We start from the raw sequence: 27,785 nt of genomic DNA, 5'->3' as shown, positions 1-27,785 counted from the left end.
GGAGGCCCCACCTCGCAACTTACAGGACTTAAAGGATCTGCTTCTAATGTCTTGGTGCCAAATACCACAGCTCACCTTCAGAGGTCTAGTGGAGTCCGTGCCTCAATGGGTCAGGGTTGTTTTGGTGGTAAAAGGGGGACCTATACAATATTAGGTTAGTTCATAATGTTATGGCTGATCGGTGTATATTCTGAGTAAGAGTTTGGTCCTACTTTTAGTTTAGTGATGAATAACTATTACATATACACTTTAAATATATAAAATATAATGTAAATGAAAAAGAGGCAAACGATTAAATATGAATACATATATTAAATAAATACATATGAAAAATATAAAACAATGTTGTGTTATTATTTCCATTACTGTGCTCTCATTGGCTATCTCAGGGCTGCGTCAGTGTTACGTACCTTCCTATTGGCTGCCGAATTGAAGGCTATTTCTGCTTGTCCTAAACCAGCTGGGTGAAGGTGAAACCGCCCCGTCTCTCACTCCACCCGTCGCTGGAAGCACCGGGATCATCTGCCGTGCCCTGAGCCATGTCCATATTCAGCGATGTCCCGCAGGCCCCGCCGGTAGCGGTCTTCAAACTGACTGCTGATTTCAGGGAGGACAGCCACCCGCAGAAGGTGAACCTGGGAGTTGGAGGTAAGAGATGGTCGCTGCCCGCTAATGTTGCAAAGCTAAGTTAGCTTGCTGACGGTGAGTCGCCAAGCCTCCAATTGCGGTTTTTCCTTGTTCTGTGAGCCAATGGGGTTTGAGCATGAGGATTGGGGTTCCGTTAGATGAAGTAGGCTACTGAAACTTTCTTTTATTTCATGTTAGCAGCACACCAGCGGTTGAGTTTGCCTTTCCCCCAGCTATTAAGCTTTGAGTGTATATATTTGACGCGGTGCTGGTGTTCTCATGCTGTCAAACATTAGCAGCTCTTTTGATTTGACCTTCGGTACAAGCTAGCAGTGAAGCTAACGAGTTGACAGTTAGCATTTATGCTGACAAGAGAAGCTAACTCAACACTCAAGTTACAGTTGCTACATCTCTGATACTGGAGGAAATGACGCTTTAGGAAAACAGAACCCCACTCTTTCACTGTTTACTCAAAAGCAGTTGAATAGACTAGAGACTGTTTGTCAGGATGTGAAATATACAGCAGGGTTCCCGCATACTTCCACTGTCTCACCTGTGTCCTTGAACGCATCATTCACTACCAGAGCCACTTTCTAGTTAATCTGATATGTAATCTATTAATATATTCTAATATGTATTATTGTCATAGGGTTGGAGGAACTCGTGCCAACCAATACTACAGCTAGCTGGACTTGCTGTGGGTTAATAACAACATGTATACTCTTTCCTCCATGGTCTAAAGAATTTGAATAAATGACCTTTTCAGAAAAAAACAATAGATGATAAGAAACAAGTCTTGGAATTTGTTATCCTTGACATTTTAAAAATAACAAAAACAAACATCATTATTCATTTAATTCATCTTTAATGACTTCAGAAAGCTGTAACTTTATAGAAAGTCAATCATTTAAGTCCAAGAAAACATCAAAATGACCAAAATCCCACAAGATATGTAGTCTTATATAATGATATCGATATTAAGACAGCTAAACACTCCTCAACAGGCAAACGTACCTGGTGAGGAGTGACCCAGCTTCCTTACAGGGTTATTACAGATCACCTTGTCTTTTGGTGCAATATGTACTCATTAGCTGAACTTTTGCACCTCATTGCCTACTTTTACCTTTTAAACCTCTAGCTGATCTAGATTTGTACTTTGTGGAAAGTCAGTCCTGAAAGACCTTTTGCCACTTGATCCACATCTTATACTTCGATGCCATGAGCCATGGCGCTCTGCAATTTTGGCTCTGAACTGTTGAAAGTCTTATATTGTAATCACTGTTTCCTCAATCCTTTATCTCTTTGGTGGCACCCTAAATTAGGCAAATAGCGATAATCTACTTGTTTGACCGTAGTGACCATCTGCAGCTGTGGTGAAAGCCTGATATTTGATACAGCTCTGCACAGGCCCTCATACAGTATGACGGAGAGTTCTTAAGGAGTCAAATATGTGCACACACACACACATAATTTAGTCTGGCTGTTAAGGGCGACCTTCAGAGAGTGTGTGACATGATATACAATCAAATATTATTTGACTCACTCACTCACTCGCTATATCTTTTATAATTTCAGACAGATTAAAGTAAAGGTAAAACGCTGAATAAAATAGTGAAGGAACATATCTGCTGTACTCAGGCCTCTCTTGCAAAATAGATCTTGAGCTCAATGAGATTACGTGATTGAATGAAAGGTGGTTATATAAATGAGGGAATATCTTTTGGAGTAATGTTGTTCATCCCTCCAATAGAGTTCCACAGACTTGGCAAGGATGAAGCTGTTCTGGTGGTGGCCTGACTCCATATTAAGACACTTCTTATTGGTTTTTCCTTTTCATTTCTCACCCATCTGTATATCTAGCAATAAATAAATACATATTGGTTTTGGCCAAATTAAAAAATGTGTGTTTTATGCACAAACCACATGGGGTTAGGGACAATAGCACAGCAACAAATACAAAACATTTTTTGTGCAAGTACTTAAGAATACAATTGAACATAATCATGTTTTGGATGACTGGAAACACTTTGTTGGAGTAGAAGTTTGTGAACTATAGTTTTTCAGAGCACAACAGAAAAGCTAAAATCTTTGTAGTTTTTGTCCAGATTGAAATCCAGCTGTGACTAACTTTCTGCATTACTGTCACCAGTCTTAAAGCTGGAACTAGAAGGCTTTGTGTTGATAATGTGCTGTGCTGCTTTGTGTTCTCTCCAGCTTACCGTACAGATGACTGCCAGCCCTGGGTGCTGCCGGTGGTGAAGAAGGTGGAACGGCTGATTGTGGAGGACGACAGCCTGAACCACGAGTACCTGCCCATCCTCGGTCTGCCCGAATTCCGCTCCGCCTCCTCCAAGGTCGCCCTGGGAGACGACAGCCCCGCTATCAAGGAAAACAGGGTGAGACGCTTATTTGAACATTGTCCTAAACCGGGTCAACATTTAAGTCAGACTAAGCTGTTGAGGCTGCATGTGTACAGTCAACAGTGTATGCACCCCCTCAATTACAACAGTAACCATTTTAAAATAAATCTTAAAGAAACACTCCAACATTTTGGGAAATATGCTTGTTTACCTTCATAACCAGAGTCTGATGAGAAGATCAATATCCATTTGGTTTGTGTGTGTGATCAGTACAGAACAGATTACAGCGATTGTATCCTGGGCTTTTATAATCTGTGATATGTCATTCATTTTAATATTTTAAAGAATAAATCTCATTAAAATTTAACCAATGGTTTAAATTATTTTTTACATTCCTGAATTGTTTCATTTAGCAAATGTTTAACCATTTTTACCATCTTTATTCTTTTCATATTCTTCCTGTTTCCCTCCTGCTGCCTTCTCTCTCAGGTGGGAGGGGTCCAGTCTCTGGGTGGCACAGGTGCCTTGAGGATCGGGGCAGAGTTCCTGCGGCGTTGGTACAACGGCGTCAACAACACAGCCACGCCCGTCTACGTCTCAGCGCCCACGTGGGGTTAGTAAACAGCTGAATAGCAAGTAACAGGGTACTACTGTAATATGGAAATCAAGTGCTCTACATTCTCAAATGTCTTAGAACATTTGCTGCAGCCTGAAATGTGAAATCTTCAGTAATGTAACGTTGCCTTAAGTTTATACTGTTCTTGAAGAATGGACATTAGTAATAAGGCTCACAGCCCATTTCATATTTGATTTGAGATGTGTGAATGTTTTAAACATCTGCTGGATGTTCTTCTTCCTCCCAGAGAACCACAATGCTGTGTTTGCTGACGCTGGTTTCAAAGACATCCGTCCCTACCACTACTGGGATGCTGCTAATAGGGGCCTAGACTTCTCCGGGCTCGTGGATGACCTGGAGGTGAGGAAGGGCGTGCATTTCCACGTCGCAATGACGCAACAAAAAAAATCACCGCGTACCATCTAATTATCCCTGTTTATAAAAAGTTTAGGTAACGGGTAATCATATAAAACTTTTTGAACACTTGTAGGTATTCTGTAACTATAAATGAAACAAGAATGGTAGAAATATAATGTGGAATTTCTGGTTGCTTCCAAGGCTGAAATGGAGGGAAAAGGCCACTATTAGGTTAAAAAAATTGTAGCTCTCAAAAATGTAGCTGTTTTGGCTACATTTTGGGTTAACTAATGGATGTTACAGACTCTTAGGGAAATTGGCAGCATGACTAGACTGTGACATGTGACTAAAAATCTCACTTTGTCCCGTTACTTGTGTTTGCCTCTTACATCACATTGATGCACACGCTAGTGATGTTTGTAACATATTACTGATTAACAACTTCCAGTTAATACTGTACTATAAGTAGACTGGTTTTAAAAGAGACTGATAATTTAACCAAAACCTCCACTTGAGCATCATTCATTGAAAGGCCTCTGAAAACAGCATTCAGACGATTAATATTTCAACATGGTTATTTTATTTGATCTGACTCTTTCTTTCTCAACAGAAAGCTCCAGAACACTCCATCTTTGTCCTCCACGCCTGTGCGCACAACCCCACCGGCACCGACCCGACCCAGGAGGAGTGGAAGAAGATCGCAGAGATCATGAAGGTAAGACGGTGTTCATATACATGTAACAGTGTTAGAGGTGTCGCATGCCTTTAACACATTTTGTCTCTGTTTTCAGGCTCTGTCATTGAGTAAAGCATGTACTGTAGCCAAAGTTGTTCTGCGTATTACATCATTGTGAAGAAGTGTTTTCTCATGTTTTACTGTTGTTCCTTGTTATATTTTGTAATTTTTTGTCTCCTTTTCTATAGAGGAGGAACTTGTTTGTGTTCTTTGACTCAGCTTACCAGGGTTTCGCCTCTGGCAGTCTGGATAAAGATGCCTGGGCCATTCGCTTCTTTGTCTCAGAGGGTTTTGAGCTGTTTGTAGCTCAGTCCTTCTCCAAAAACTTCGGCCTCTACAGTGCGTACACATGATATGCACACACCTAAAGACTTGCACACACCTTTTTATGAAGTCCTGGGTGGCCAAAAATAGGGTTAACCCCCAAAAATATTTTATACATGCACACAGTTTGCACATTGTTAATAGAAACCTCACTCATACATCTGCTGTTATCAGATGAGAGAGTTGGCAACCTGACCGTGGTTGCCCAGGACAGCGAGAACTTGACCCGCATCCTGTCTCAGATGGAGAAGATTGTCAGGACGACTTGGTCCAACCCACCGTCTCAGGGAGCACGCATCGTCAGCAAGACCCTCAACAGCCCCGAGCTCTTCGCTGAATGGTATGCTCCTGCTGTTGACATTTCCAGCATTAGCCAGTTAGTATTAGCTAACTCACTTCTGCAGTTGCGTTTGCTGCCAAGTGTTGCCACATTATGTTAATTGTATGCATTTGAAATACTTAATATTAAATGTTAACATGTCTGGAATCATTCACTTTTCCCCAAATAATTAACACTCTATTGTGAGTAAATTGAATCATCATCATTGTGCAGTGTCGCATATCTGTAATTTATCCATCTAGCACATGAGCAAATGAGAAAAGGTACTGTACATGCAACTATTAGGGCTTTGAGAACATCAAGGTGAACTTAATGTATCTCAGCTAAAGAGTCAACTTTAGACAAGTTTCTGTCTTCTCTCCGCTCCTCTCTGTAGGAAGGGTAATGTGAAGACCATGGCAGACCGTGTCCTGTTGATGAGGGATCAGCTTAAGACCAAGCTGCAGAGTCTGGGCACCCCGGGGACCTGGGAACACATCACCCAGCAAATCGGCATGTTTAGCTTCACCGGCCTGAACCGTAAGTGAAAAGCGTCTCTCTCGCTCACGTACACATACACAGAGGCACATCCAGAAATCCTGTGAATTAAAAGGGTTGCTAAGTGAATGAAGACATCACCCTTAGTTTGTGTCAGCAATTATCTGCTGGGGTGAAGTGTTCCTACTAGGGGTGTGACGAGATTAAAACATGCCAAGATTTCTCATCGGGTTAAAAGCAGTATCGAGTGACTCACTCAATTGACATTTTGCACATGCTGTTACCAACCCCATAAGTGGAAAAACAAATATATGACTGATAATGTCGACTTACGGAGCGAACTATGGTTGGGCGATGTCTACAAAATTTCCATCAGATGATGTCTATTGAAACTTCGGGATGGACGATGGCATCGGGGGCACGCGCGGGGTGATAGCGGTCGTCTTTTGCGCATGTGTTCACTCACACAGACTTTACTCAGTTAAAAACTTGGTAGCTGGTGACGTTACAAGTCGCGGTTGAAATGACACTTTACGAGCAAGGACCAGCTGAAGCAGCAGTGAACACACAGGGTGCAGATGGTGGTTTCAGTTGTTTGATGGGCTGCGTCATTAACAAGCCCACAAGCGGCTCACCTGCTGCCGTGATAACGGATCGCGGGTGGAAAAAGACGAGTTCTGTGTCTTTTTGTCGACTTTATAAAACGTACTGCTGGTGGAGAAAGTGGAGTATACGGGCGAGGGGGGAGACAGAGAGAGAGGCGGGGCAAGCCGGTGTGTTTAACTGAGGCCTAGGCCTCTTGTGTGGGGAGAAGAGAATTCCGAGGAAGGTGAAAAGGGGCCACATGCACATTTAAAGAGGTTACTTTCTCAAACAAAAGACACAAAAGAGGAGGGAAGACTAAACCATGCCTACATGTGTGTTGACTCAGCAGGGATGATATTAAATGAGAAAAGCTGATCTGCAGGAGAAAACATATCTGAAAGCAACACAGAATGCCTGACAGCCTTACTGCATTGTATTCTGTTATATTTTGAATTGTCATTGTAACCTGAGTTTTGTTTCCCTGTACATAAATCCAAACATTTCCACCAGAAATTGGTGCAAAAAAATCACCAGAATGCAGGAAATTAAATGTTCTAATGCTCCAAATTTTAATATAATTGAAAATTTCTTTAAAATAGTGTTAAAATCTTGTCTTGTCTCTTTCTCGGGAACCCAGTATCGTGTCTCGTCACACCCCTAGTCCCTACCAACTGCACTGGAGTTTATTCACTAGACTGTTTATAAGCACTTTTACCATTACACCCATGGACCATCCTGTTGTCCTCATGTAGAATATTAACATTAGACAGGTTAGTAAAGTAAAGTATTAACATTAATCAAGTGCAAACATGACAAAGTCTGGTTGGAATTCTTTCTTATGTACAAACAGGATAAAAAGGATAACTCTGGGTTATTATTGTTCTGGTTTAAGCCAGTTTCCCAACATTGTACTTACTTAAACATTTATGATGGTCTGACTGCTCATGTTTCTTACCCTTTCCAATTTCTCTGTTTTTGTTACCATGTATTAATATCTCAGTATTTTCATCTTTAAAATGAAACTGAAATGTTTTATAGCTGTTTTATAGTAAACTCCCAAAGTGTAACAAAGCATTAAGCATCAGTTCTTCATCTTCACTCTGTTGTAATGTGTCTTACAGCCAAACAGGTGGAGTACATGATCAAAGAGAAGCACGTGTACCTGATGGCCAGCGGTCGCATCAACATGTGCGGTCTGACCACCAAGAACATCGACTATGTCGCTCAGTCCATCCACGATGCCGTCACTAAGGTCCAGTAAAGGATGCTCCTGTCCGCCCATTTCCTGCCTCCTGTGCGCCACGGGAAGTATCATCATGTGTGTGCCCTTGTACCCCTCCCCTGCCTATCCAGACCTCTGATTGTTTGAACTGCAGCGGGGATTTTGCAGTTGAATCAATGAGAGGACGGATGATTTTCTGTTCTGAACCTTTGGGAGGTGCAATTACTTTAGGAAGACACTTGAAGGCACACAGCCAGGTCTCACTGTCCAACAGAGCTTCATACACAAAGGTGTTTTCGTGATATCCAAAGCATTTAGGGTCACAAAAAAAAAATCAGAAGTGTTTTTTTTGTTTTTTTTTTATTCAATTACAGGTCAATCATTTATAGCATTTCAAGGTATTAAATATGATACTTCTGTAGAATTAAACAAAATGCTGTTAATGTCAATAGATGTAATCACTCTCGAAGCTCCTACTATTTACTGCAGAAGCACTGAGCACCTATATGAAGTAACAAATTGTGCATAAGGATATTTCTTATGTGAAATCTACAGAGAGGCATTCTGAGTTATTGTCTCTGCCACGTGACCGGGTTTAAAGCTCACTTAAAGGTAATGCACGTGCCTGTTGTTGTAGGTTTTGCCTTGTCATACCTGTGCAGCTACGTAGAAGATCCTAATGGTAGTTGAAGTTCAGAAAGCGACTTTGTGCCATCAGTGAACAAAATCACCTTGCCTCTCTTTGTTGTTTTCTTTCCACCCTGCAGTGCCCTTATTGTGTTACAGAAAGCCTCTCTCATCAGACCTCTGAGGCTGACTCTTGTTAGCCACACAAGAACACTCCTATTATTTGGTGTTGTTTGTACACACAACAGTATGTGTGTTCCTACAGAAATAAACTATAAAACACAAGAACCAAATATTTGCTTTGTGCCTGTTTGTTTGTTTTTTTTTTTTTTTTTTTCTTTCCCCATAAAACCTTTTCTATGCAGCACAGTATCTAAAATATCTACATGTATAAAAGCAATAGTCTCCAAACGTGCGAAGAAACAAACAAGAAAATTAAGATTATGATGTTCATTGTGTCCTTTATAATTGTGTTGAACATGCAACACCAGCTTTGTTTTGCACTTTCTTGAAGTAGTATTTAAGTTTTAACAGTTACATAAGACTCAAAATATTCTATATTTTGAGGTTTCCCTTAAATCCCATGAAAAGACCAAAAGAAAGCACTGTAGGTGTTTTCAAACGTTACTTTAAGCAACGCTTTCCTTCTGAAATGTAGTGGATGTAGGGCATTTGTTGACAATAGGATAAACATAGAATCTCCAGACTTACTCTTTAATATAAAATAATAATAAAAGACTGGAGACTGTTGAAGTTCAGTATGTTGTGGAGCTTTATATTTCTGTGTATATTTTGATGCAAAATACCATACATAGTTGCTTTCTATTTTACAAGTATCAAGTTGTTATATTCTCTCCCAAAACATCTCTTCCACGCAGGTCATTCTATTACAAAATACAGCAAAACAGCTGAAAGCAATGCACATTTTTACTAAGCAGCAATCTGCGATTATATTGGCTCATAGCAGAAATTGTGAAAACTGATCTCGGACTCTTTAGGAACACATCCTGATAACCAAAGATCTAATGGATCTGCAGCAGGGAAATGTATCCGTCAAACCTACAATCTAATCAACAACATCCTGCAGCAGGAACAGTTTTTGTCTGTCTTTGACCTCAAAGGATGATGTTGATAGGCTGTGGTCGGTGCTCCAATGCAGCAAAGTGACTCAGCAGGTTTGATATATTGCAGCCAGGAGGGATGTTCCCTCTCTCTCCTCCGCCTGTGACATTAGCAAGTGAGCGGAGTTAAAAAGCACCCCTCCTTCTTTTTCATTGTCCCCAGCTTGCGATGGATCTTTTTGGGTCTTTAAAAGCCAGTACTGCTGGGAGAGGCTGCTGATGGCAATTTTCAGGATTTTTAAAGTTGATGATTGTATTTGCCTGTTTCCCAAGGAACCCACAAAAACTATTCAGACATATGTAGACCTTCTGAACCTCCAATGAAACAAATGCAGCTCTTCAATGCAGGTGACCCACCAAAACACAGTTTGTGCTGCAGCAGTACGTTCAGGCAGCAACCTAAATTATATTGATTATTTTGATTGGCTTTTTTATTATAAGGCCATTAACGGCCTCCTTATTGGTCAGGCCTGAAACTTCAGACTTCTATCCACATCCCCACTTTCCTCCTCCTCCACCTCCTCTATGCTGCAGTGGCACAAATCTGATTCTGCACAAGTAGGCAGATGGAGTCACGCCCATCCAGAACACTGCAGGCTCAGGGACACCGTGAGAACACTATGCACACACTGGGGTGGAACTGAAGGTTTCTGTGATGCAAGAAAAATTAAATCCACCAAACCAAGACTTGTTTCAGCTCTTCTATGTTGCCATCTACATGATTTAAGTTCTGTAAGAATTTAGAAAGCAACACATTTGCTTCTCCACAACTTGTTTTATAGTAACCTGTTGATTTAAAAAAAGGTCAATTCTGATTTCCAAATAGGTGATATGATAACAGCCACTAATATAAAAGCCACACAATGTCAAGTTCCCCCTATTATTCCTCAAGAGAGAATGTATCCAGGATAAGTTAATTCATTTTTGAGATAATAGATGCTACAAGCAGACATGTTAATAACCCACAGTCTAATATATATCTTGAGCTCAGTGTATCTCTGCCAGGTGAGTATGTGATCAACTAATGGCCCTGTCCCAATTCCTCATGCTGGACAATGTAGCTTTTTCACAGCAGACATTTTGATTTGTGACTTGACAAGTGTCCAAGTAAACCATGACAGTGTGACAGTGAGCCAACATCCACAGTTGTACTGGATACATTAGTCATCTCAAATTATACCAACATTTTTTTTGCAGTATGTTTCAGAAATCCCATTACTGTTGTCAATGTGGAGATAAAAATACTGAAAATCAATATCATTAAATCAAACAAATTGTAAAATAGAGACGCTGACGAGTGAAGGTATATTTCAGAGACTACAATAGAGCCTTTCAGAGGTATGTGTCTCCAGTTTAGATAATATAGGTGCTGACTGCTGACTTCATAAACCTATTTACGTATACTATCTAGGCATCTTATAGAACACATAACTGTGTTTTGGTGAACACTTGCTGCAGCCTTCAGCTCAGTTTCATTTAATCTCCAATAAAGTAAAGCCAAAAAAATGAGGTTCATTTATAATTGAAATGGATCTAATAAAAAGAGCTCAGCTCAGGCGATGATTATTTAACGAGGTTCAGTGGTCATAAATCACGTGGTGAATAAAACAGAAACTGAAATGAAAGGCTGACCCAGGGTTTCTCAAATCTCTTTGCAGAAAAGCAGCTCCAATCTGTCTTTTGTCTGAGTCTGATAGCCTTCTGAGGTCCAAATTCAAAAAAAGGAACAAAACAAATGAAAATTTTATGAGGTATATAAATGCAATTCAAATTACAACTCTTAAAAAAAAAAAGAAGAAAAGGCTCAGATAAAGAAAAAGAAGAGCTCAGGAGAAAAACAAGAAGGACAGTAGTTTTTGGATAAGTGGCAGACAAAGCAAAATAAACAATTAATTATGATGAACCACTGTAAAAATCCAATCTGATCATTGTTAAATAATAAGGTTTGAAGATACAGTAATTAGCTGTGATGAGACAGGTGTTGAAACATTTTTTGACCTCCTGACACTAACATCCACACTATGTGATCATTTAGCAAAACAAAATCATTCAAAATGCATTGAATCCGCAGAACAAAGCTACTTACAGAGATGTTCAGAGAGAAGTTTGGAAACGTAACAAAAAGTTAAAGGGACAGTTCAACATTTTGGGAATTACACTTGTTTTCATTTTCTTGCAGAGAGTTAGATGAGAAGATCGATACCACTCTCATGTTAGCAACGCTAAGGTCTATTTTACATTATTATTTGTGTGTTTGGACAACACAAACAAGCTGCTGGTAGGCATATTTTTAAACCTGCAATAACAGATTTTTTAGCCACTTGGGGGCTGCAGGGAATGGATGTGAACGCAACACTGACATATGGTCAGTTGATTAGGTGAATTGTTAGCAAACAGTTACCTATTTACACATCCTGTAGATACAGAGCATTTATTTGGAGTCGTGTTTCTGGCCATCTGGCGAATGAATTCCAGTATTCTAGCTCTTTTAAGCTCTGAGTACAGGGCTCTGTTCTTCCATGCCAAACTGGATAAAACATTTCCTTATGGGCCTGACTTTGCGCTCAAGCCAATTGTCATGTTGAAACAGAAAAAGGACAAACACAAAGCAGCCAGTTTACTTCTGTTGAGATGCAGTTTGGAGGATTATGTGACAAAACAGCAACATCTTTGGTGTCTTCCGTCTGTTTCCTTTTTACTGTCATTCCCTTTAGCTCCATTGGAGAAGTGATCGCATGAGGAGAGTATATAGTGTATAAAAACCTATTATTACTACAAATCTTTTACATTCACAGTCATTTGTTTATATACGAGCATCAGCATGAAAAACCTGTTAAGATCAGAAACTACGGTTTAATGCATATTGCCAATGCTGCACACCCCTGCACTTTGACAAGATGGTGTCTTCCATCCACGTGTTCAGTACATTACTGGAGATGGGACCTCTTTATAATCTCCTACAGTGGGTTCGGAGGGTGTTGTTTTCAGATAAAACTCTGATAGCTGTAGTTCAGCAACCACATTTGTCTTTGCAAACAACTTGAAGAACCATCAGATGATGGAGTGTTCGGGTCTGTTTCATACACACACGCTGCTAGGTTTTCACCAGAGGCTGTTCTGAAATGTCCTCTGGTGTTTTCTCTCCTTCGCGGGATTTTTTCCTCTTCTTGTGGCCTGAGGAGACAAAATATGATAACAGGAAAAGTTAAGGCTGCATTCACATCTACATCCACAGCTGTAGCTCAGACTGACAGTTCCAGGCATTTAAATATTTTACAGATTATTATTTGCCACTGGTTCTTTACATTTTTTTTCACTTGAGTCAGACTAGATGAAGAAATACACTGCTTGAAACTTAAATGAGAATGCCAAGATCAGCCTACACAGTATTTTTGTAATTTGAGTCAGGTTAGGCAATCTTAAAGTCATAAATTCTTGCTGTGACTTGACTGAAAAGCTCCAAGACGGATCATAGCTTTTGGCCTTTGTGACTTGCGGTGGTTGGTAAGGTGCCAAGGACCAACTGCACTGTTGCACCAACGGCTGTTTATACCTACAATCACTGTTTTATGAATGAAAGTGAAGCTAGAACCAATCAATGAAAGGGGTGAGTGTGTAGATGAGCAGCATACACTGTGTGCAGACGGTGATGTCACACCTGCGACCAGACGGGGATACTCTAATGATTACAGGTAGCCTGAAATGAAATAAAACCTCAGTCTTCTTGTTTACTGAAGAGCGTTGTGTGCCCTAATTGGACAACATCAAGAAAAACATCATAGAAGTTGTCAAAGTAGGTGAGGGAAGACAAAAGAAGATTACAAGATCTTTTTGCAGGGACACTGCGAGGCCTGTCAGGTGTGGCCATAATCAAAATAATTTTGTGTAGACTCAAATCGAAACAAGATGGTTTTCATACAGAGTGACATGAAGCATATCCATTCAAAAACCTCACAAACTACTTTTTTTGTTTGTGTCTAGTTTTATCTTTACGTGTAGTTTCTTGGCTTATAATCTATGCTTTGCAAATTGGCCAACAATAATGTGTACCTTTGTAGAGGAAAAACACTGGCATGGTCCTTTAAGAAACAACATGGGAATGCCAAGTGGGCAAATTGAAAACAAAAATGTGAGTGTAAGTAGGAAGCAGATTCTGGAGGGGAAGCTATGTGTGTGCGTGTGCGTGTGTGGGTGTGTGTGTGTGTGTGTGTGTGTGTTTCCTATGGTGGTTGTGTTTGCATGTGAATGAACGCCAAGGAGGGAAAGAGAGAGGGAAACAGAAAAAGGTTGGTTGATAGATGGATTGTGTGCCTGTTTGTGTGTGTGTGGGGGTGGGAGGAGGTGTTATATTACTATCTTTGTGAGGACCATTATTGGTTTTAAACCAGCGCAGTGAAGACATTGTGGCCAGTCCTTCCATCCTCACTACGTACTGTTTGAAGATTAAGACTCGGCATAAAGGTTTGAATTTAGTTTAGGCTAGAGTACGGGTTGGGGTTATGCATTTGTAGTTGTGATGGTTAAGGTTAGACACTAGATAATGCATTATGTCCTCACAAGTATAGACACAGAAATGTGGGTTTGTGAGAGAGAGACTGACTGAGTTTGAGCAGGAGTTTCTTGCCGAGTGTGTCCTCTGAGCCACTCAGCGAGAGGCTGCTGATGAAAGGAGATGTGTCCGTTTCTATGGGAATGGAGGCCATGTCTGAGAGAGAGAGAGAGAGAGAGACATAGTCATGACCCTGTCAATGAAGAACAGCTTTGGTCTCGGTTGGAGGAGAGATTAAAGTCCTGTAGGCCCTTCAGCTAAATGTGAGTACAAATTTGGGAAATTGCTACTTGCTGGAAAATATTTGGATGTGAAAATAAGATGTTAAAGATGTTTCTCCTATTTCTTTACACATGGTGACTATCTCTGCTCATGCTAACCACCCAGGTCTTCATCTATTCGTGCAAAAGTGGAAGCAGAAAAAATAACGTTAAATCACTAGAATTTATTAACGTTACCATTACATGTAGAAGGTTAGCTGTAAGGGTTGTTGTGACCAATCACATTTTTTGTGTGAAAACATCTGTTTACATAAATGGAGGTTGATATCGTACCAGTGTGTGTGTCAGTCTCCGATCTGTCCTCTCTGATGTAGGGGATCTCATCCATCCGGAGAAACACTGAATCACTGGGACTCTTCTGGCCATCCGACTTACTACCTGCAGCACACACATGTAGACAGAAGCACGCATCAGAATACATGTGATACCTTTCCATTTAGGGCAGGTCATGAGAGAGAACTAGTTGCCAACTTGTCATTAATTTAAAGTAAAAAAAAAAAAACCCAACATAACTCTCGGCTGTAAATGTTTCTTTATCTTTAACTTATTCTATTCACACAATGACAATATGTAAATGGCGGAACAGCCGCCAGTGGGAATTCGGGAGTTCAGTATCTTGCCCAAGGGCACGTCAGCATGCGGCCTGGGAGCCAGGGATTGAACCGCCAACCTCCCGATTAACAGCCAACCTGCTTCAACACCTGAGCCACAGCCAACAATACATACAGCCGTACAATATGCACTTGACAAACATCCATCTTTTTGTTATTTTTGTTGGCCAAAATAACACATCTACAACATAACAACTTTCTTTTTTTATTTGTACTCAAAACGAATGAGGCACTTGTGTCTTTAATTAGACTACCTGATGGTAGAAGGTTGGTTTTGTAATCAGCAATGGCTAATTATTTTTCCTCAGTGTTGGTGCCGTTGGTCTTCTTGAGATGCGTCATTTCGCAAAACGCTTAGGAACAAAATAACTAATTTCAAGTGGTGCATCAATATTTCAGATGGCTTTAATCTCATCATGTTTGCCTTCAGTGACAAATTTAAACAAAGATGGTTCATTTAAACTGTAGTCCACAGTAGAAGAGATGGTTATGGAAGATTATAACCGCTGTAAACGTCACTGCTGCAACACATTAACATAAAACCTCAATATATAGTTACAGAAATGTTATGTATGTTGCACTTGGATTGTACATGTGAATATTTTTGGGTGTGGAATTAAAGGTTCACTTGAAATACATTTTGAAAAATGCCCTACCATGACCCACTATTAAATGAACTTAATTTTAACCCAAAACCAAACCTAACTCACTGAGGTCCAACCAAAACTTCCAAAGTCTAAATGTTAAGCTGGTTCTCATTTAGTTATTTCCCAAACATGTCCTAAAACATAGTAAGTACAAACCCCCCCCCCCCACTGAGATAGTCCCACCTTTTCTTTCTGTTTGTTTTCTCTGTCATCTGTTTATCTGTCCTCAGACTGCGTCTCTGTCACAATATTTTTAAAAACATCTTTTTGCAGCGAGAGATGGCTGAGGTTATTAAACTCTGTTCGTCCTGAATATGGATCCAGACAAAACTAATTTGAGAGAGCAGCTTTTGTTTGTTGGTTCACATAATATTTTATTGACGGTCGGTCTGAACTGTAAACATGCAGCAGGATCCTCATTTGCCCTTTGACTCTCTATGTTTGGACTAATCACCACATGCCTCTGGAGTCGAGGATACTTACGGACGATGCGGTTCTTTTCGTTCAGCAGCGAGGTGCTGTGTGGGACGCTGGACTGCTGTCCTCGGGTTCGGGCTGAGCTGGGCCGGCCCTGCTCTCTGGGTGGGGGCATGAGGGTGGTGGTGGTGTGCTGCGGGGGCATTAGGGTGGCCCCGTGTTCCGTTGTCGGAGGCTCCGGTATCAGGGTGTTGCCTTCTGTCAGACGGGTGTCAGCATCAGGCGTCTGAGGAGAGCTGTCCATCCGGGTGGCTGTTAAAGCATTCTGGTAGTGGCTCCGGGTGATCTGACACGTCAAAGCATTAATAGGTATTATTAAATTATTAGATTGTTCTCAAATAACAATTACTGAAATAACAGCTTCACTGTCACAGTTTAATTGATTGCTGATGTATTGTTGATCATGTTTATGTTTTAATTTCAACTGAAGAATCAGATGTTGTTAAACTCATAAAATAAATACAATACATAGATTTTTTTCCCCAGTGTTGGACAGAAAAGGTTTAACGCAACAGCAGTGAGTTATTTTTCTTTTCCATGTAATGCAAAAAAAGCTTTCAGGCTGTAACTAATATCATGTCAATTCAATTCAGTTTTATTTATAAAGCGCCAAATCACAACAGTTATCTCAGAGCGCTTTTCATAAAAGAGCAGGTCTAGAGCAGACTCTGTGATGTTTACAGAAACCCAACATGTCCTCTGCATTTGTTGTATTCAACTTTATTTTTGCCTTGCTAGCAGAAAGGAAGATATTCATAGTCACAAGGGGAAGATTCCTGACAGCTTTAGTGACCCCCTGACCCCCGTCTAGCTCCATCATCCTTCCTTTTGACTAAAACTGTGGTCCATGACAAGTTATCTCAAAAACACATTTTCATGAAATCTGCTGTGGACATCCATGGTCCCTGAATGCTAATATTTGCTGTGACCCCTCATCTTCCATTTCCGCTATCCCATAATAGGTGTGTAGGTTCCAGCTGTAAACCACAACAACCCCAGTTTTACTCTCCCCATCTCTCTCTCTCCCCTCATTTCCTGTCATCTATCTACTGTTGACTTTTACCAGCTTTACGAGCAAGTTATCTTATACTGTCGCAATTGTCATATCTCAGTTGGCCCTAAGAATAGCAAAAATGTCATGTTGTTGACTCCATTCAAAACTTTCACATTGTGCAGTGTAATGAACCCTCTGGGGACGGCTGGCAGAACTTTGGATGTTTCCTCTTTTTCACATTCTGACATGTTATATTTTATAAGTTCATTCTAAATGTACAACATCTGCTGCCTACAATTAACCCCAAATCAAATCACCAAATAAATGAAAGAAAAGAAAACCCAGCCTGAAACTCCACACGCTATTGTCTTCACAGATCAAAGTAAAGGCGAAAACAGAACGTTTAAAAGGAAGAAATCCAGACTGAGGTCATTTGAGATTCAGATGCTACCTTGATGATCTGTAGATGTGTGAGCTGTCTGACAGAGTAGTCTGGCAGGTAGACGTTCCCCCCTCCGTTCAGTTGGCCCATGCTTCCTCCGTACGGCATAGACTCAGAGCGGTCCAAACCACTGCTGCGAGAGGGGGATCTGTGGACTGCAGAGGAAGCATAGACTTTAAATATTTGTCCTACACATTCTCAAGGACAAGACGAGAACTGGTATTGTCAATCAGTCATTGACAAAGTGAGCTCAGGGACGCAAACTCATTTCACCTCGCTTAACAAGTGAATGGCTTTAAAATGTTCATTCATCTCATTCACTTTACTTGATGAATGCTGCATTCAAGGGTTTGGCAGTTGAATAAATTGAAAATGTTCACATATTTCTTGTGATTGAACTGTTTTGATTTCCCTGCAGTATGCAGTATATCTCTTCTGTTGTGCGTTTGTGTGTAATTAATTAAAAAAGCTATCAAGAGTGGAATTAGTTTTATTTTTGTGTGAATTTATATATTTAAGCTTTTCAATGTTTGTGTGTTTTTGTGTCTGTTTCTATTGCCACTTCTATGTTAAAACATCTGGCGTGAGGCTGTGGAACATCCCTCAGTTCTTCTAAATTACAATTATCTCTTCACTTTAGGGTAAATATTAAAATCTGGATTGAATTTAGGTGGTCAGGTTAAGGCAGGAGTGTATTTTAGGTCTGTAGAGGATAGGAAGGAGGTTAGGTTTGGGGGTCTGGGAGCGGTTTGTCATTGAAATGTCCCCATAACAATGCAATTATAAGATGTTTGTGTGTGTATTTATACCTGTTGGCATGATGGCAGGTACCCCAAAGTAAGAAAAAGCTCCATTCTCAAACTTCAGCGCCTCTTTACCAAACTCCACCTCAACTCTACCCTGAACACACCAGAGAAACACCACAAGAAGATAAACATGTTTTTTAGTTTGCATCTTATCTTCTGTTAATTACTGTGCATCATTTCCAATGTTAACATAATGGCCTAGACTCTTTATCAACCCAGGACACATCAATGTATCGTTTGTAGCCCTCAGAGAGTTTTAATAATCACAACAGCAACAGCATATTGAAAGAGCCTCTCAAAATGTTGTGGAGGGACTGAACCACAAATGTCCAAAACAAAGAGACAGGAAGTCTACCTGCAGCACCAGGATGAAGTAGTCCACAGGTTTGTTGCGCTGGAAAAGGAAGTGCTGTGTTGCTCGCTTGTTTTTCTCATCAAACTTGAGATCCTGAACCACACTGGGGTGTTTGATCAGCCTCAACAAGATCTTCTCTGAGATATGACCTGGTTTGAAGGGCTCCACCTCTGAAGGATGGAGGAAAGCGTCAGTGTTACTGAATATTTTGACTTTATTAGGGTTTTCTCATTCTCATTTTACTCTTCCATATGTGGACGTTAATGGTACACTGTTCTTTTTACCACTGCCCTGAGATTATTAGGTTTTGTGACATGGTAGAAGGAATAAAAGCTCCTTCCTCGTGAGGATGTTTGTTCCATGAAGTATAGAGATACAGGAACAGCATCAGCAGCAAGCTGATTGGCTGTTACCTGTGGAGAGGAAGCGATGCGTTGCCAGGAGAAGCTGAGGAGAAATCTTCACTTTCATCTCGTTCTCTGACAGTTTGAAGATGGAGAAGTCCTGCTGCTTGCGCTCGTGGTGAGAAACACGGCGCTTTGAGCGATTATCAGCTGACAGGACACACACACACACACACACCAACACACACAAAATGAGGATGTTCAAATCACACTTTTTTATGTTTCAAAATATTTTGACATGTTACGTGTGCGTGTGTGTGCGTACATACTGTAGAGGTCTGTCTCGTCCAGGATCTCTGACTTGATGATCTCCTCGATGATGTCCTCCAGGGTGACGATTCCCAGCACCTCATAGAAAGGGTCGCCCTCGCCCTCGTTGTTTACTCGCTGCACAATGGCGAGGTGGGACTTCCCTGGAGGGTGACATTAATCGGAAAGCTCAAATCAGATTTGCTTTTAACCCACAATGCATTGTTTAACACCCTTGCAGACAGCAGCACCTGAACAAAAAAAAAAGAGTATGTTAATAGACATCAATAGTAAAAAAACAGAAGAAAATCTTACATAAAACACAAAGACTAAAGTGTAAATGAATAAATACAATTTAAAAACATTAATAAGGAGTATTTAAACAAGATAATCACTTTTTCTGCTGTAAACAATGTCTGTAGAACATAACATGGGCAGACATGATACTCAACTGTGGTGACAGAAAGAATATGCACTTTGATTTCACTGAAGAAACTTTTTAACCAAAATGTAAAAGTATGAAATAATAAGGGAGGGAATTGCTTTTCCTCATTCAGTTTTTCCATCCAGAATAAAGCTAGTCCAGGATTCAAACCAGCAGACTTGCAGCCACGAACCCACTTCAAGAATATGTCAATTAAAGTTAACCCAATTAAAACTATAAGTACGCCCATTTATCACAATTATGCAACTGTTCACAGTGACTGAACCTCTTCTTCATCATTCATTTAAATGTAAATTAAGACAATATGGGGATTGTGAATTATGTGTATATTCAGGAATTGTAATAGGTATAATTATCTTATGTGTGTCGATTAGTGATCTAATTCTTGTGATTCTTCATGCAAAATTGGTTTGCTCCCCCAGTAATGGAAAATACTCGATCACGTGATTTAAAACTGATTGGATGGCAAAGGAGTTGATGAAGCGTCACAGTACAACATCCTGGCTTCAATATATGTTTAGATTTTACTGACAGCAAGAGAAATATGGAGATTTACTCAGATCCTCTGAAACATAACTACATTAATAAATTAAAATTGCAGCAGTTAGTTGCAGTGAAAGTTTTTTTTAAAAAGGTATGGATGTTGTTGCTGTTATTCACTGAACAAGTGAGTCATGAGATACCAGAATACAGTTGTAGTGGTTAAGTATTTTCAAATAAGATCATTAGATTTTAGATTCAGAGTTTGGATTAGATTTGTGTAAAGCTCACATCGCCTCTCACATGTATGACTCACGCTGAGTGGGAGAGGAGCTCTGCAGTCTGATGTTCAGTAAGTCGGGACACAGCAGGAGCTGAATGGAGTGGGTGTAACAGCAGGGAGGATTCAATACAAAACACACAGTCTCTGGATGCATCACATAAACACACTCAGATGACATTTCCAGAATCCGCAGTGCTTCTGCTGTGTTTACCTCCAGGATGATGAGTGTATGCTTTTGAGGGTAAAAATGTTGGGGGTTTTCCAAAGATAAATGGAATAATTAATAATCCATGCACTGCTGGATGAAAAACTGATTTTGCAGAAGAAAATAAAACAAAACAGAGCAGTCTTTAATCAGGCTGACAGGATCTTAAATGTTAAGTGCTTATTTAAGTTAATTTAAGGTAGGCGGTTCTGTAAATGGCATGGAAGGCACAAGAGGAAAGGGTTGTATCTGCATTGCAGGCAGCTACAGTTTTGTCCTTGCGTCAGTCATCCCACCATTACATAATTCACAACTTTACTGTCAGTGTCCATGGGCTCAAACACACACACACAAACACACAACACGCATGCACAAATACTCGTGCACTCCCTGCACACATACACACACTGCCAGAAAACAGAGTGAATCGTTGTTTGTGGCTCCTCCTCAACAGTCTGGCTCCAAATCAACTTCCTCACTGAGATTCTCTCTCTGCTTCTACACTCTCTGCCTGCCAAATAGGCCTACTACCTCTGTCACACGCCAATACACACACAGAGTCACTAAACACAAGTCTGGCAGAGCAGCATTCAGCTAAATGGGTCAGCCTTACAGAACAGAGTGAAAGAGAGTATTTGCAGCTAATGTGTTATATGTTCTTTCTCTCCATCTTCTGCAGATTTAAGAACCACATCTCCAATTTCAGTTCAGTTTTAGTTTTAGTTTCTCCATCAATGTCTTCTTCACATTTTGTTTCTGTTTGGTATTTTTTTGACGCCCTAAAATTCTTTCATTTCCTTGATTTCCCCACAAGTTTCCTCAAAGTTATAAAATCAGTTTTCTGATTGGAAGACTGACTTATATGAAATTGAATCTGAATGATATAAAACAAACTGTATATTCAAACTGAAGACATCCCTCTTATCTCACTCAAGTACTGGGTTTTGTTATTTTGGCTCCTTTTATGTAACTCAACAGGTAACACAGCTGTTTCCCGAAGGATACATAATTACTCAGAAATAATGTCCTGTGATGCACTGAGTGAATCCAATTAGAAAAAATCAAACAGCAGATTAAACCATTGTTGGAAAGTCCAGATTTCTTCAACAGTTTTTTAAATTTTTTAAAAGCTGTCCTTCTGTTAATTAATTAATGATGGCCCAGATGAGATTTAAGTTTCCCAGTGGCCAGGCTGCGAGCTTGCTTGCACAACATATGGTATGGTAATTTAGTAATGAGGAGTCCGCAGTAAGAAGTAAGAAAATGAAACTCTACATCCATACTTGATCATCAACCTTTACAACTTCTACCAAAATACGAAGGGACTATGGTTGCCAATGAATCACACTTTCCTCAATCACTCAACCCTGTTTCCACCAGCTAAGGGATGGATTCTTAGTTCATTCGAGCATAAAAAAAGAATACATTTTGAGTGTGAGTCATGGTAATTGATATAAATGCTACCCTGTAATGAATGCATCCCTTGTCCCTTCACACTCTGGCAGCAACCACCTCTTTCAGTGGCAAGACCTGTTAATGTGTTCTTCTAATGACTAAATTCACTTCATCTAGTGTCATTGCAGGATCCCATCTGTGAAGCTTTACAGGTACTAAAACTAAACAAAATACCAGAGAATAAAATATTTACTGATGAATGATTTTAGGCTTGGGTGCTATGGACCAAGAAGGACTCTAAAACCTCCTAAATTTTAAACTCATTACAGCCTGTTCGTTCATTTAAAATGCTTAAGATTACCTTGGATGACTATTATTTCACCACATGCACCTGTGTTTTCAGGATGAGGGCTGATCAACTGAAACATGTGAAAAATTACATGAATATAAAGAGCAGATGGCTGGGAGACACACTGGAAATACAGCCCACTGAATATTTTATACGCAGCCTCCTGGGAGACGCCTCCTGGGTTGTGTTGTGTGGATATGGCCCACCATAATTACAGCAGTTCCCTATTAATAAAGGGTAAGAGTAAATCATAAATACATTTTTTTAATAAAAATATATCAGGTATTTTTCTTCTTTTGTCAATATTTATCACATCTGGTGCATACCAACACTCATTTACATTTGGACTCTGAGACAGAAAGCTACAGTATTTGCTTGCCTTTCCTCTTTGGAAACTTTCTTGGGTTAATTGTCAGGTGGTGACAGGCAGAAGATTTGAGCTTCAATGTGATTAAAGTCAGAGCTCTTATTTGGCCACACTAAGACTAACTTCATTCTTTTATTTTTTAAAGCTAATGCTGTTCTTGTAGTGTGTTTTGGCTCATTTCTGAAAGACAGCCTCCTTCTCTAGCTTGAGGTTTCTGGCAGAAGTGTGCAGACTCTCGTCCAGGATTTGCATGTAATGTTAACCGTTCAGCTTCCTGTCTGTCTAAATAAGATTTCTCTTGCATTGACATGGTTCTCCATACAAGCATGCTACTGCTGCCATTCCTCACAGTGGGGAAGGTGTTACTTGGCCGGCTTCATTTGTGCCAGACATACTGCTTAGCATTCAGGCCAAATAATCCCTCTTTAGTGCCAGTAGACTGGCGGACTCTCTTCTACACCTCTGCAGTGTCTTTAAATGTAGTGAAATCAGTGTTTTATTAACTTGGCAGGCAAAAGATATGATTTATTCCCCAGATATTGTTTCTTCCATCACATTCTTCTCGTATCTTCTATTGCAGCTAAGGAACTCTCCCTGAAGCACAGATTTGCTTTTAACATATGTAGTTTACAGTAACCATTGTTTCAACATATGCATAGTTAAGACCTGCTTGAAACCGAATTACAGTAAATTGATAATTTAACCTTGTTGGGTATCTACTCCATAACACTCTGAGTTGTGGTTAAGAAGTCAGCTCAGTCAATCTTTGTAACTTGTAACTAAAATCCAACAGCATTACATTCGGTGAAGGGCACCTAATGACTTATTGTGGACGCTGAACACAAAGTTTAGGACTTGGAGTTGAGAGTTACTTGTGACTTAACACTTTAAAACATTGACTTTTTCCCATTTTTCATAGAATCTACACAAATCAAATGTATTAATTTGAAGGAAAATTACAATGAGAAAGCTGATCAGCTGACATATAGAGTGTAAATGTGTAAGTGGAGAAACAATCATAAATAGACAAAAACAGATCAGAGAATAACTGCAGTTAAACTGGTCAGAAACATGCTGCTGTTCAGCAGCGGAGGACCTCCAGTATGTTCAACAGTGAATATGAGACCCACTTTTCTCAACTTTGTAGGATGCATTCAAACCCACAGCAGTGATATGCTAACAACAACACAAAGGGCTGCATTATTGTGGGTATGTTGCTATGCTACAGTTAAAAGAAGAAACAAAAACAAGGAGGACCTGTTTGATTTACTGTGCTAAGACACTACACATCTTATTGTGCTGCTTTGTTTTTCCCAGAGCTCTCTGTGGCACCATCCACTGCTGCATAGGGTCTCATTGAAGCGAATGAGCGAATCTGTGTTTTTTTCTGCCGCAGTGCCTGAAAGTGTTGTTAAAGAGAGAGGAGAAGGCATGGGTGGAGTTAGAGAGCAACACAGGGAGAAAGACAGAGGGAAAGGACTTGTTTATAATCCTGTAGTCTGTGCAGATTATCTCATCCAGATCCCCCTGTGGCAAAGTGACACAGGAGTCATGTTTGTGTTCATCATGACATACATACATAAGAAGGTTAAAGTGAGAGAGAAGAATGGAGATCAATGTATAAAATTATCAGCTGAAATTTTTAAATTGCGTCTTTGCTTTTGTAAAATCTTCCCATAGACATTTCAATGCATTTTCAAAATGTGCAAAGTGTTCATCTTGAAAATTATACATTTAGGTAAAACTAGATTTTCACTCAGTGGGTATGAAAGAAGCAAAAATGCAAATACATGCTGTCTAGAACAAGGTGTCCTTTGAGGTTTACCTCTGTCTCTACCTGTCCTCACCATAAACCCAGCAGGAAAAAAAAATAGACAATGCTGACTCTGCAGGCTGCCTGAACATGCAGCAAGGCCTGTGACAAATAGCGAGGCTTGTGATTGGCTGGTGAGCACCCCACCCATTTCACTCTATAATAGAGCAGGAATACCAGCTGACTCCTTACAGGAGAATAAACTGTTCTGCCGCAGCAGCACTGCAAACTGGGTTTTAACTTTTTTTTTTCTTGCAGGGAGGGGCTATGCAGACTGCAAACTCTTTTCCGCTTCATATTTACACAGATACACATTCACAATACTTCAGTGTTAACGAATGAGCAGCCTCGAGGCTCAGTTTACATTTCTCTATATTCATTACAAGTTGTCTGTCTGTGGCATTATGCAGCCAGTAAACATGGTACAAATGCTCACTGTCTGAACATGTTTTTCCTAAATTGAACATACATAAAGGAGGTCATCAAGAAAGTGGAGTGGTTTGAATTGTTTTTTTTTCCTTCACACTGCCTGTTTAAATAAACCTATTTGACCATGTGTATCTAAATAGAAGTAATTCTGTATTTCTGAAAACTCTTGACTCTCCCCTTAAATTTCACCTGACGTTTCTTCATCTTGACCGCCTACACAATGTGCCATTTTGAGATGTCCCAGACAAAAGTTGACAATCATGAGAGAAACAGTATACCACTGTGAGAAACACAGCCCATTTGGTTAGACCCTTCTCACACTGTGTGATATGAAATGAACCTGTGAGTTCACTTACATGCTCCACATATCTCAGGGGCCTTGACCAAGCGTACCACATGGGCTTTATGGTCTTGATAAGAACACCTGGAAGGCATATTGCTTGGTTATAATTACTTTTTGCATGATGTGTGTTTGATCTCCTGCACAGGATTTTTTAGATGCTCACACATCATCACTGCCGGGTGACAGTCTCATGTCTCCAGATGTGTAAATCTTTCAAGACTCTAAAAAATAAAAGCTTATTTTATTTCAACTTTCCAGTATCATTTGGTTTTACAAATCTGAAGAGATGTCTTCTTCCTGGGGTTGTTACAATTTCCCCACAAGAGTGTAATCCTTCGGTCTTTGTTAAAAGAATGGAAATAAAAGAGATGATGGAGGTGTCATCTTGATGACTTGTAGATTAAAGACTACTCAACAGATAAAGAGGTGTCAAAGGGGCCAGGATGAACAGGCGAGTCAGCACCCAGAGCCTCAGCTGCTGTACCCCACACCTAGAGGCAACCATTGTAACTAAACACCCAACAGATGCCAGACTCCATGTGGGCTCATTTCCCTTTCCCCTGCATGCCAGTACTAACTCTGGCACCACAGCTGCAAAAAGTATTGCTGCTTTGAGGAGCCTTGATGATGATGAACACAACACATGCATCATGAGTGAGAGAGATGAGGAAAGACAGAATAAAGTATCCCATAATCATTATAGGCTACAAATACAGTATTATTACCATATGCTACTATGTGTTAACCAGATAACCTCCTTTGCAGGTATTTTTCTCTGATTAAATGTATTTTTCTATGTGTCTGCAATTTCAAACAATGTCTTTATAATCTTGTATGAACTTCAATAATGTCACTTGCTGAACTTTTCCCAGTTAGGGTTCCACGCCTGAAACAGACACACACACACCCCTGCGCGCCACCCTCACCTTTCTTGAACTCCTCCAGCATGGCGTCCAGTTTGGTGTCGTTGAAGACGAAGTGCAGCGGGTGTTTGTAGAACTGGGTGATAGTCTTCAGCGGGGTGCAGTCGTCCGGGTCCACAAACGCGAGGTCTTTGACGAAAAGGATGTCCACGATGTTGGACCGCTCGTTCTCAAACACCGGTATCCTCGTGTATCCACTCTGCATGATATCCGACATGGTGTTGAAGTCCAGCACGACGTCCGAGGCCAGCATGAAGCAGTCGGACAGCGGCGTCAGGACGTCCTCCACGGTTTTGGTGCGTAGTTCCAACGCTCCCTGGATGATGTTGAGCTCCTCTTTGACCAGGTCGTGGTACGGATCGGTGACGCGCAGCATCTCCAGGAGTTTCTCTCGGGTGTAAAAGATGGAGATCTCCTGGTTGAGGATGAGGTCCAGCAGTTTGCTGATGGGGTAGGAGATGGGAAAGGAGAGCACCATCAGCAGCCGCGTCACCCAGATGGTTTTGGAGGCGATGGCCAGACCGTGACGGGACGCCACCGAGTGTGGAAGGATCTCCCCGATGAAGAAAATCCCGAAGGCGCAGATGACCGTGGAGAGCCAGGTCATGCCCAGGATCTGGCACACCCACACGGCGAGCGAGGCGTTGATGATTGCGGTCCCCAGCAGTAAAGTGCAGAGGACGTAGTTACCATGCCGACGAACCGACTCGATTTTCCGCGCGTAGTTCTGCTCTTTGTCGGTGCCGCTGTTCTGGAGGACCTGAAGCTCCACTGGGTCTAGCGCCAGAAGGCTCAGGTTCAGCCCGCTGAAAAGAGCTGACAGCGCGAGCAGCAGGACGGACACCAACACCTGCAACCAGAGCTCCGGGACAGCCGCGCGCTCCACCACGGCCACCCAGAAATCCCTTGTCCGGTAGTGTTCCCATTTGGATCCGTCAAAGGCGCACATGGAGTAGTATTTGATCTTCTCCCCCTTCCGCAGGTCCTTGGCCAGCAGCTCCACAAGAACTGAGTTCTGACTGGACGCAGACTTGAAAGAACCTAAAACCTCGATGTCGGACGTCCTGGTGTTCTTGTCCATGCACATGTTCCGCTTCGGGTGAACTTGTCCCTCTCGCCCGGGAGTTGGCTCCTCGATGAAGGCGATCCAGGGCGCGGCGTTGTTGGCGCGAGTCCCTGCGGTGCGGTTGAGCCTCTGCGGGGAGGTGGAGTAATAAACCCGCAGCATGAAGCGGGTTCCCTCGGTGGCTTTCAGCACCCCGTCCGCCACGGACAGCTCCGCCCCGGTCTCCTCAGGCCGAAAGCCGAGCAAGCCGAGCGCCGGGGCGGGGAGCAGAGTGCAGGCGGAGAGGGAGAGCAGCAGCAGGCGGGAGGGAGAGAGCGGAGCCCCGCGTGAGAGCAGGGCTCCGGTTCGGGACCGCGCGGCCGCATCCTCCGCAGCCATGATGCGGTGTGAGATGTTCGTTCAGTCCAGAGCTCCCGGGTCACGTGGTTATGCGTGGTTCCGGTCCATGCGGGAGAAGGAGGGACCAGCAGCTCTCTGCTA

General features: G+C 41.3%; 2 protein-coding genes across 2 annotated transcripts; one reads left to right on the top strand and one right to left on the bottom strand.

The window, feature by feature from the left end:
- The first annotated feature begins 455 nt into the window (after positions 1–455).
- On the top strand, positions 456–8,564 carry LOC119898188 (aspartate aminotransferase, cytoplasmic-like). The gene is made up of 9 exons (XM_038712379.1): positions 456–648; positions 2,842–3,023; positions 3,477–3,600; positions 3,851–3,963; positions 4,571–4,675; positions 4,885–5,035; positions 5,195–5,360; positions 5,737–5,879; positions 7,544–8,564. The coding sequence occupies exons 1-9, from the start codon at positions 540–542 to the stop codon at positions 7,681–7,683; spliced, it is 1,233 nt and encodes a 410-aa protein (XP_038568307.1). The 5' UTR covers positions 456–539; the 3' UTR covers positions 7,684–8,564.
- Positions 7,997–27,785, bottom strand: LOC119897867 (metal transporter CNNM1-like). The gene is made up of 10 exons (XM_038711885.1): positions 26,243–27,785; positions 19,228–19,371; positions 18,968–19,108; positions 18,555–18,724; positions 18,203–18,293; positions 17,403–17,548; positions 15,964–16,243; positions 14,496–14,600; positions 13,993–14,097; positions 7,997–12,566 (listed from the first exon to the last, which is right to left on the bottom strand). Exons 1-10 carry the CDS (start codon positions 27,681–27,683, stop codon positions 12,487–12,489), a joined length of 2,703 nt encoding a protein of 900 aa, XP_038567813.1. The 5' UTR covers positions 27,684–27,785; the 3' UTR covers positions 7,997–12,486.

The sequence above is a fragment of the Micropterus salmoides genome, unplaced genomic scaffold (genome assembly GCF_014851395.1).
Source record: "Micropterus salmoides isolate LMB-PRFRI ecotype aquatic unplaced genomic scaffold, ASM1485139v1 Ms_hic_scaffold_1, whole genome shotgun sequence".
In the NCBI taxonomy this organism is placed as follows: Eukaryota; Metazoa; Chordata; class Actinopteri; order Centrarchiformes; family Centrarchidae; genus Micropterus; species Micropterus salmoides.
The sequence above is the reverse complement of the archived record's forward strand: the minus strand, read 5'-3'. Positions and strand labels throughout refer to the sequence as shown.

Coding starts and splice junctions, on each gene's coding strand:
- LOC119897867 (XM_038711885.1), bottom strand. CDS start 27,683: ATGGCTGCGGAGGATGCGGCCGCGCGGTCCCGAACCGGAGCCCTGCTC. Junction 16,244..17,402: donor CACATCTACAGATCATCAAG/GTAGCATCTGAA, acceptor TTGACGTGTCAG/ATCACCCGGAGCCACTACCA. Junction 14,098..14,495: donor GGAGACTGACACACACACTG/GTACGATATCAA, acceptor TCTCTCTCTCAG/ACATGGCCTCCATTCCCATA.
- LOC119898188 (XM_038712379.1), top strand. CDS start 540: ATGTCCATATTCAGCGATGTCCCGCAGGCCCCGCCGGTAGCGGTCTTC. Junction 649..2,841: donor GGTGAACCTGGGAGTTGGAG/GTAAGAGATGGT, acceptor TGTTCTCTCCAG/CTTACCGTACAGATGACTGC. Junction 5,361..5,736: donor CCCGAGCTCTTCGCTGAATG/GTATGCTCCTGC, acceptor TCCTCTCTGTAG/GAAGGGTAATGTGAAGACCA.